Here is a 10,589-nt window from a genome sequence, read left to right as displayed (position 1 = left end):
ACCCAATGAGGATACCCAACCAATGATGGTTGGCCAACCCAAGGGAGCTGATCATGCTAATGAGGGTCACCCAACACGACTGGTTGAGCACTTCCCAAGCCCCACCCACCTCAGGTAGAGGAAACACCATTGGTTGGGCTCTTCCCAAGTCCCACCCACCACGACTTGAGGCCACACGATTGGTTGGGCTCTTCCCAAGCCCCACCCCCCCAAACGGGAGCCACGCCATTGGTTGGGCATCCTGCCCGAGGGCGTGTCACCTCCCCCCCGCCGTGGGGCGTGGCTGCCACCAGCACCAGCCAATCACCAGCGGCGGGGCCCGATCCGGGCAACGAGGCTGTTTTGTTCCTTTGATTATGGCCCTAAAATCGTTAAGCCTGTAATTAGCGTTAACGAGCCGAGGCCCGGCCCGTCACGTGACCTCCGCGCCCCCGCCACGCCCAGGGCGCGGTTGTTGTCCCGCCGCGTCGGGGGGCGGGGCTTCCTTAATCCCGCGTTAATCCGCCAGGAGGCGGGCGGGGGGGGCAGGGGGACACCCCGCCCCACATCACCCCAGAGACGCTGTAGGGGACCCAATTTGACCCATAGGGACCCATTCCACCCCATAGATGCTGTAGGGGACCCACATCACCCCATAGGTACCGTAGGGGACCCACTTCACCCCATAGATACTATAGGGACCCACATCACCCCATAGATACTGTAGGGGACCCACATCACCCCATAGGTACCATAGGGGACCCACATCACCCCATAGATACCGTAGGGGACCCACGTCACCCCATAGGTACTGTAGGGACCCACATGACCCCATAGACTCTGTAGGGGACCCAATTTGACCCATAGGGACCCATTTCACCCCAGAGATACCATAGGGGACCCACATCACCCCATAGATATTATAGGGACCCACGTCACCCCATAGATACCGTAGGGGACCCACTTCACCCCATAGACACCATAGAGACCCATTTCAGCCCACAGATACTATAGGGGACCCAGACATCCAGGCTGCCCCACGTCACCCCATAGATACCGTAGGGGACCCACTGTGCCCCACAGATACCATAGGGGACCCCCTTCACCCCATAGATACCGTAGGGGACCCACTGTGCCCCACAGATACCATAGGGGACCCCCTTCACCCCATAGATACCGTAGGGGACCCAGGTGTCTGGGCTGCCCCACATCACCCCATAGATACTGTAGGGGACCCACTGTTACCCATAGATACCATAGGGATTCACATCACCCCATAGATACCATAGGGGACCCCCTTCACCCCATAGATACCGTAGGGGACCCACTGTACCCCACAGATACCATAGGGGACCCCCTTCACCCCATAGATACCGTAGGGGACCCAGGTGTCTGGGCTGCCCCACATCACCCCATAGATACTGTAGGGGACCCACTGTTACCCATAGATACCATAGGGGATTCACATCACCCCATAGATACCATAGGGGACCCCCTTCACCCCATAGATACCGTAGGGGACCCACTGTGCCCCACAGATACCATAGGGGACCCCCTTCACCCCATAGATACCGTAGGGGACCCAGGTGTCTGGGCTGCCCCACATCACCCCATAGATACTGTAGGGGACCCACTGTTACCCATAGATACCATAGGGGATTCACATCACCCCATAGATACCATAGGGGACCCCCTTCACCCCATAGATACCGTAGGGGACCCACTGTGCCCCACAGATACCATAGGGGACCCCCTTCACCCCATAGATACCGTAGGGGACCCACTGTGCCCCACAGATACCATAGGGGACCTCCTTCACCCCATAGATACTGTAGGGGACCCACTGTTACCCATAGATGCCATAGGGGACCCACATCACCCCATAGATACTGTAGGGGACCCACTGTGCCCCATAGATACCATAGGGGATTCACATCACCCCATAGATACCATAGGGGACCCCCTTCACCCCATAGATACCGTAGGGGACCCACTGTGACCCATAGATACCGTAGGGGACCCCCTTCACCCCATAGATTCTGTAGGGGACCCACTGTGCCCCACAGATACCATAGGGGACCTCCTTCACCCCATAGATACTGTAGGGGACCCACTGTTACCCATAGATGCCATAGGGGACCCACATCACCCCATAGATACTGTAGGGGACCCACTGTGCCCCATAGATACCATAGGGGATTCACATCACCCCATAGATACCATAGGGGACCCCCTTCACCCCATAGATACCGTAGGGGACCCACTGTGACCCATAGATACCGTAGGGGACCCCCTTCACCCCATAGATTCTGTAGGGGCCCCCCTTTCTCTGCCCCCCAGCCCCCCCTCGCCGTGGGGCGGGGGGTGGGGTGTGAACGTGGCACCTGCCACGAGCAAACACGGCGCGGGGGGGGAGGGGGGCGTCTAACGAGGCCTCGTTAATAATTACACGGAGCTTTGATAATGGGGGACACCCAACCCCCCCCCCACAGTGCACCCGCCCCCCCCCCGGGCCCACCCCCCCATCATGGCGGCCCCCTGCGGCCTCCTCCTCCTCCTCTTCCTCCTCCCGGCGCTGGTGACCCCCGGTGAGAGGGTGGGGGGTGTCGGGGGGGTCCCGGGGGTGTCCGGGGGGGGGACAAGGGGGTCTGGGGGGTTCCCAAGGTGGGGGGGTGAGGGGAGGGGTCCATGGGGGGGGGTGTCCCTGAGGTGTCCAGGGGGGAAAAAAGGGGGTCTGGGGGGTCCCCAGGGTGGGGGTGAGGGTGCAGGGGGGGCCCTGGGGGGCCCAGGGGGGTTCCCAAGGTGGGGTGGGGGGTCAGGGGGGGCCTGGGGGCATCAAGGGTGTCGGGGGATGTCCCCAGGGTGGGGGTGAGGGTGCAGGGGTGGTCCCTGGGTGTCCAGGGGGACACAAGGGGGTCTGGGGGTGTCCCCAGGGTGGGGGTGAGGGTGCAGGGGGGGGCCATGGTGTCCAGGGGGGACACAAGGGGGGTCTGGGGGGTCCCCAGGGTGGGGGTGAGGGTGCAGGGGGGGGGCCCTGGGGAGCCAAGGGTGGGGATGGGGGTGCGGGGGGGTCCCAAGGTGGGGGTGAAGGTGCGGGGGGGGCTCTGGGGTGTCCAGGGGTGGGGGTGTCCCCCCAAGGTGGGGGGGGGGGGTGCAGGGGGGCCCCTTGTGGGTGCTGCTGGGAGGGGAGGAGCCGGGGGGGGTGGGGGTTTCCCAGTAGCCCCCAACATCCCCCCCCTCGCCCCCCCCTCGCCCCCCCCAGGCTGGCCATGGGGCGAGCGGATCGTGGGGGGCAGCGAGTGCCCCACATGGGCCCACCCCGGCCTCGTCCTCCTCTTCTACTTCGACCAGCCCCAGTGCGGGGGGGGCCCCTGCTCAACACCCAGTGGGTGCTCACGGCCGCCCACTGCCAGACCAGGTCGGGGGGGGGCACTGGGAGGGGAATGGGGGCACTGGGAAGGGGACTGGGAGTACTGGGAGGGGGACTGGGGACACTGGGAGGGGAACTGGGGACGCACTGGAAGGGGACTGGGAGTGCTGGGAAGCACTGGGGGGGGACTGGGAACACTGGGAGGGGAACTGGGGGCACTGGGAAGGGGACTGGGAGTACTGGGAGGGGGACTGGGGACACTGAGATGGGAACTGGGGGCACTGGGGCGGAACTGGGGGCACTGGGACAGGGACTGGGCGCACTGGGAGGGGAACTGGGGGCACTGGGAAGGGGACTGGGAGTACTGGGAGGCAGACTGGGAACACTGGGAGGGGAACTGGGGCACTGGGAAGGGGACTGGGAGTACTGGGAGGGGGACTGGGGACACTGAGATGGGAACTGGGGGCACTGGGGCGGGAACTGGGGGCACTGGGACAGGGACTGGGCGCACTGGGAGGGGAACTGGGGGCACTGGGAAGGGGACTGGGAGTACTGGGAGGCAGACTGGGGACACTGGGAGGGGAACTGGGGGCACTGGAAGGGGACTGGGAGTACTGGGAGGAGGACTGGGGCACTGGGAGGGGAACTGGGGCACTGGAAAGGGACTGGAAATACTGGGAGGCACTGGGGGGGGACTGGGAACACTGGGAGGGGAACTGAGGGCACTGAGAAGGGGACTGGGAGTATTGGGAGGCACTGGGAGGGGGACTGGGGGCACTGGTAGGGGAATTGGGGGCACTGGAAAGGGGACTGGGAGTACTGGGAGGGGGACTGGGGACACTGAGATGGGAACTGGGGGCACTGGGGCGGGAACTGGGGGCACTGGGACAGGGACTGGGCGCACTGGGAGGGGAACTGGGGGCACTGGGAAGGGGACTGGAACACTGGGAGGCACTGGGAGGGGGGATTGGGGGCACTGGGAAGTGGACTGGGGGCACTGGAGACACTGGGAGGAGGACTGGGGGCACTGGTAGGGGAATTGGGGGCACTAGGAATGGGATTGGGGGCACTGGGAGGGGAACTGGGGGCACTGGGAAGGGGACTGGGAGTACTGGGAGGCACTGGGAGGGGGACTGGAACACTGGGAGGAGACTGAGGGCATGGGAGGGGAAGTGAGGCACTGGGAGGCACTGGGAGGGGGACTGGGGGCACTGGAGGGGAATTGTGGGTGTTGGGAATGGGATTGAGGGCACTGGAAGCACAGGGAGGGGAACTGGGGGCACTGGGAGGGGACTGGGGGCACTGGGAGGGGAATTGGGGGGCACTGGGAGGGGGACTGGGGCACTGGGAGGTGAATTGGAGGTGCTGGGAATGGGACTGGGAGCACTGGGAGAGGCACTGGGAGACTCTGGGAGGGGCACTGGGGCTCTTGGGTGTGAACTGGGAGCACTGGGAGCCCTGGTCAGTGCCCAGCGGGTGCTCACGGCCACCCACTGGTGGGTGTTTCTGGGAGGCACTGGAGAGCTTCCAGGAAGCACTGGGAGGAACTGGGAGGGCAACTGGGAAGACTGGGAGGGGAACTGGGAAGAACTGGGAAGAACTGGGTCATCATGACCTGGACCCCATCCCACCATGGCCACGCCCACCATGACCATGTCCCCCATGTCCTTCCATGGCCACGCCCACCATGACCGTGGCCACCATGGCCATGTCAACCATGGCCACGCCCACCAAGACCACGTCCCCCATGTCCTTCCATGGCCACGCCCACCATGATTTGTGTCCCACCATGGCCACACCCACCATGACCATGTCCCACCACCACGGCCACGCCCACCATGACCGTGTCCCACATGACCGTGTCCACCATGGCCATGGCCACCATGACCGTGTCTTTCCATGGCCACACCCACCATGGCCACACCCACCATGGCCACACCCACCATGACCATGTCCACCATGGCCACACCCCCCATGACCATGTCCCACCATGACCACACCCACCATGACCGTGTCCCCCATGACCGTGTCCCACCATGACCACGCCCACCACGCCCACATCCCCCACCCAATACCATGCCCCCTCCCACCCAGTGCCACGCCCCTCCCGTGTCCCCCAGCCACATCCAGGTGCGGGCGGGGGGAGCACAGCCTGGCCGGGCTGACGGGGGAGGAGCAATTCGCCACAGCCGTGGCCACCGTGGTCCATCCGGACTACGAAAGCGTGGATGGGGCCACCTCCTACGCCCATGACCTGATGCTGCTGCGGGTGGAGCCCCCCTTCACCATCACCCCCTTCGTCCGTCCCGTGGCCTTACCCAGAAGCCCCCTGGCCACCGGCACCAACTGCACCGTCATGGGGTGGGCACCACCACCAGCCCCCAAGGTACCAGGGGGGGACACGGGAGGGTGGGGGTGGTGGCATCTCCATGGAGAAAGGACCCAAGTGACCATGGGATGGTCACTCAATGGTGTTGGGTTGGGTGGTGGCATCCTCCATGGAGAAAGGACCCAAGTGACCATGGGATGGTCACTCAATGGTGTTGGGTTGGGTGGTGGCATCTCCATGGAGGAGGGACCCAAGTGACCACGGGATGGTCACCTCAATGGCGTTGGGTTGGGTGGTGGCATCTCCATGGAGAAAGGACCCAACTGACCATGGGATGGTCACCTCAATGGTGTTGGGTTGGGTGGTGGCATCTCCATGGAGAAGAGACCCAGGTGACCACGGGATGGTCACCTCAATGGTGTTGGGTTGGGTGGTGGCATCTCCATGGAGAAGAGACCCAGGTGACCACGGGATGGTCACCTCAATGGTGTTGGGTTGGGTGGTGGCATCTCCATGGAGAAAGGACCCAACTGACCATGGGATGGTCACCTCAATGGTGTTGGGTTGGGTGGTGGCATCTCCATGGAGAAAGGACCCAACTGACCATGGGATGGTCACCTCAATGGTGTTGGGTTGGGTGGTGGCATCTCCATGGAGAAAGGACCCAACTGACCATGGGATGGTCACCTCAATGGTGTTGGGTTGGGTGGTGGCATCTCCATGGAGAAGAGACCCAGGTGACCACGGGATGGTCACCTCAATGGCGTTGGGTTGGGTGGTGGCATCTCCATGGAGAAGGGACCCAAGTGACCATGGGATGGTCACCTCAATGGCGTTGGGTTGGGTGGTGGCATCTCCATGGAGAAGGGACCCAAGTGACCACGGGAAGGTCACCTCAACACCCGTTGGGTTGGGTGGTGGCATCCAGTGGCCGGGACTCTGTGTCCTGGCCCGGGTTGGCCACGTGTGTCCCCTCCCCCCCACCCCCAGAGTCCCTCCCCGACACCCCCAGTGCGTCAACGTCACGGCGGTGGGTGACGCCGAGTGCCGGCGCGTCTACGGCACCAAGGTCACCCAGGACATGTTGTGCGCCGGCGCGGCGGCGGGGGGCAAGGACTCCTGCCAGGTACGGCCAGCTCCCCGTGTCCCCTCCCCATGTCCCCCGTGTCCCCATGTCCCCACAGCCCCATGGCCCCTCCCCACGGCCCTTTGGTCACCCCTTGGCCCATTGGCTTTGGGATGTGGCCGTGTCCTTGTGTCCCACCACCTTTGTCCCCACGTCCCACCTTGTCCCCATGTCCCACCACTTCATCCCTGTGTCCCACCTTGTCCCCGTGTCCCACCACCTCATCCCTGTGTCCCACCACTTCATCCCTGTGTCCCACCTTGTCCCCGTGTCCCACCACCTTGTCCCTGTGTCCCACCACCTCATTCCACGTCCCATCACCTTGTCCCCATGTCCCACCTTGTCCCCATGTCCCATCACCTTCTCCCTGTGTCCCACCACCTTGTCCCCGTATCCCACCTCGTCCCCATGTCCATCACTTTGGCCCATGTCTCACCTTGTCCCCACGTCCCACCTTGTCCCCGTGTCCCACCACCTCATCCCTGTGTCCCACCTTGTCCCCGTGTCCCACCACCTCATCCCCGTGTCCCACCACCTCATCCCTGTGTCCCACCTTGTCCCCGTGTCCCACCACCTCATCCCTGTGTCCCACCACTTTGTCCCTGTGTCCCACCTTGTCCCTGTGTCCCACCACCTCATTCCACATCCCATCACCTTGTCCCCACGTCCCACCTTGTCCCCATGTCCCATCACCTTCTCCCTGGGTCCCATCATCTTGTCCCCATGTCCCACCACCTCATCCCTGTGTCCCATCACATTGTCCCCATGTCCTACCTGTCCCTGTGTCCCACCACCTTGTCCCGTATCCCACCTTGTCCCCATGTCCCATCACTTTGTCCCCATGTCTCACCTTGTCCCCACGTCCCACATTGTCCCCCTGTCCCATCACCTCATCCCCATGTCCCACCTTGTCCCCGTGTCCCACCTTGTCCCCGTGGTCCCATCACCTCATCGCTGTGTCCCACCACCTTGTCCCATGTCCCACCTTGTCCCCGTGTCCCACCACCTTTGCTCCCCTCATCCCCTGGCCTTCAAGACACGCCCACATCCCACGGCCACACCCTCATGCCTCATGGCCACCACCCCCCCCCTTCCCTGGCCACCTCGCTGCGCCCCGCATCTCCCAAGAGCAGCCACCCCAAGGTGGCCACGTGTTCCCCCTCCCTGGCCACCTCCCCCCCCACCCCACGGTGTCCTCCTTGGCCGGGGATGGTGACCGTGGTCCTGTCATGGTCCCTTTTGTCCCCAGGGTGACTCGGGGGGTCCCCTCATCTGCAAGGGGGTCCTGCAGGGCATCGTCTCGTGGGGTGACCACCCCTGTGGGCAGCCGGGGAAACCCGGGGTCTACAGCCGGGTCTACAACTACCTCCCATGGATCCAGGAGACCATCGGGGAGGTCTGAGACCTCCTCGTCCCACCACAGACCCATCAACCCCACCATGGACCCACCAACCCCATGATGGGACCCACCAACCCCACCATGGTCCCACCAACCCCATGATGGGACCCACCAACCCATGATGGGACCCACCCAACCCCACCATGGACCCACCAATCCCATGATGGACCCACCAACCCCACCATGGACCCACCAACCCCACCACAGACCCATCAACCCCACCATGGACCCACCAACCCCATGATGGGACCCACCAACCCCACCATGGACCCACCAATCCCATGATGGGACCCACCAACCCCACCATGGACCCACCAACCCCATGATGGGACCCACCAACCCCACCATGGACCCACCAACCCCATGATGGGACCCACCAACCCCGCCATGGACCCACCAATCCCATGATGGGACCCATCAACCTCCCCCAGACCCACCTTCCCCCCCCAATAAACACACCCCCCCCTGCATCTCCAGGGCATCTCTGACCTCTTGGGGGGCACCGGGGGGGCGGAATGTGGGGTAAATGGAGCAGAATTGGGTAGAAGAGGGCAAAAGCGGGCAAAATCAGGTGGAAGTGGGCAAAAGCGGGTTCAAAAAATGGCAAAAGTGGGCAGGATTGAGTCAAAATTGGGCAGAAGTGAGGCAAAATGGGGCAAAAGTGGGGGATATTGGGTCTAAGGGTGTCAAATCGAATAGCAGGACTGGGCAAAATCAGGTAAAAGTGGGCAAAATCGGGTGGAATTGAGGCAAGGTTGGGCAGAAGTGGGCAAAATCAGGTAAAAGCGGATAAAATCAGGCAGAATTGAGCCCAAAACAGGCAGAAGTGGGCAAAATCAGGCAGAATTGGGCCAAAGGGGACAAAACTGGGCCAAATTGGTCAGAAATGTGTAAAAGCAAGTGAAAAATTGGGTCAACAGTGGGGGGGCGGGGGCATCCTCGCCCCCCAACACCGTAGTCACGGCGGGAGCGGAGCACCCCGAAATGTCACGGGGCCGCCAAAGCCGTTGAGTCAGCGGTTGGGGAGGGGGGGGGGGGGGAGGGCGGTGAATCACGGGGTGAAACCATCACCCCAACCCCCGCCCCGGCCGCGTTCTGGGCTAATTAGGGCAGATAACGAGGCCGGAGGGAAACTGAGGCCGGGGGGACAGGGAGGCCGCAGCGGCAACGTGCCGGGCCCGGGGTCAAAACCGCAGTGGGAGGGAACCCCGGCGTCGTGGCACCCACAAACGCTCCGCGTCTCCCCCGGGAGCTGGCAGGGCACCCAAGAGGGCGGGACTCCCCCTCCCCCACCCTCCCCATCCAGCCTAACTGGGGAGAAGCTCTTAAATGGGGTGTACTGGGAGCAACTGGGGGCGCAGGCGGGCGACTGGGTCCCCTGGGAGCATCGTCGCCCCCGTTAGGCTCCTCCTCCCCCTGGCCCCTCCCTCCCCCCCTCAGGGTGTCCCCAGGGGCGGGGTCAGGGTGACACGGCCCCTCCCAAGCGGTGACAAAAACCCGCCCCCACCCGCAGCCGTGGGCACCCAGAGGCCGGCGACGACACGCGGCGACACGCGGTGACACGTCGGGGGAGAGCAGGTGACACGGGGGGACGTGGGGTGGGAGGGGGGGAGAGATGGAAGGGAGGGAAGGGAGAGGGAAGGGGGGGAAATGAGGGAAGGAGGGAGGGAGGGAAGGAGGGGGGAGAGAGGGAGGAAGAAGTGAGGAAGGAGGGAGGGAGGGAGAGGGAAGGAGGAGGGAGGGAAGAGAGAAGGAAGTTTGGAGGGAAAGAAGAGGGGAGGAGGGAGGGAGAGAGGAGAGATGGAAGGATGGAAAGAGGGAGGGAAGGAGGAAAAATGGAGGAAGGGAAAAGGGAGGAAGGAGAGAGCGAAGGAGGGAGGGAAGGAAGAAGGAAGGAGGAAAAATTGGAGGGGAGGGAGGGAGGGAGGGAGGGGAGGGAGGGAGGGAAGGAAGAAGGAAGGAGGAAAAATTGAGGAGGAGAAGAAGTGAGGAAGGAGGGAGGGAAGAGAGAAGAAAGTTTGGAGGGAAAGAAGAGGGGAGGAGGGAGGGAGGAGAGATGGAAGGAAGGATGGAAAAGAGGGAGGGAAGGAGGGAGGGAAGGAGGAAAAAATGGAGGAAGGAAAAGGGAGGAAGGAGAGAGGGAAGGAGAAAAATGAGGGAGGAAGGAGAGAGGGAAGGAGGGAGGAAGGAGGAAAAATTGGAGGGAGGGAGGGAGGAAGAGAGAGGGAAGGAGGGAAGGAGGGAGGGAAGAGGGAAGGAGGAAAAATTGAGGGAGGAAGAAGTGAGGAAGGAGGGAGGGAGGAGGGAGGGAGGGAGGGAGGGAAGAGAGATGGAAGTTTGGAGGGGGAAAGAAGAGGGGAGGAGGGAGGGAGGGAGGAGAGATGGA

At 63.1% G+C, this 10,589-nt stretch overlaps 2 protein-coding genes across 2 annotated transcripts in view; both read left to right on the top strand.

Moving 5' to 3' along the window:
- COX6B1 (cytochrome c oxidase subunit 6B1) overlaps positions 1-10,589 on the top strand; it is a 102,327-nt gene that overhangs the window by 46,956 nt on the left and 44,782 nt on the right. The gene's annotated exons all lie outside the window — the stretch shown is intronic.
- Positions 2,507-9,606, top strand: LOC141915831 (trypsin-like). The gene is given in 10 exon segments (XM_074807703.1): positions 2,507-2,567; positions 3,242-3,348; positions 3,351-3,397; positions 5,470-5,488; positions 5,490-5,758; positions 6,669-6,804; positions 8,054-8,200; positions 8,681-8,812; positions 8,906-8,982; positions 9,312-9,606. Coding segments are annotated over 10 exon segments (1,290 nt in total).

This window comes from Strix aluco, chromosome 27 (assembly GCF_031877795.1).
Source record: "Strix aluco isolate bStrAlu1 chromosome 27, bStrAlu1.hap1, whole genome shotgun sequence".
In the NCBI taxonomy this organism is placed as follows: Eukaryota; Metazoa; Chordata; class Aves; order Strigiformes; family Strigidae; genus Strix; species Strix aluco.
The sequence above is the reverse complement of the archived record's forward strand: the minus strand, read 5'-3'. Positions and strand labels throughout refer to the sequence as shown.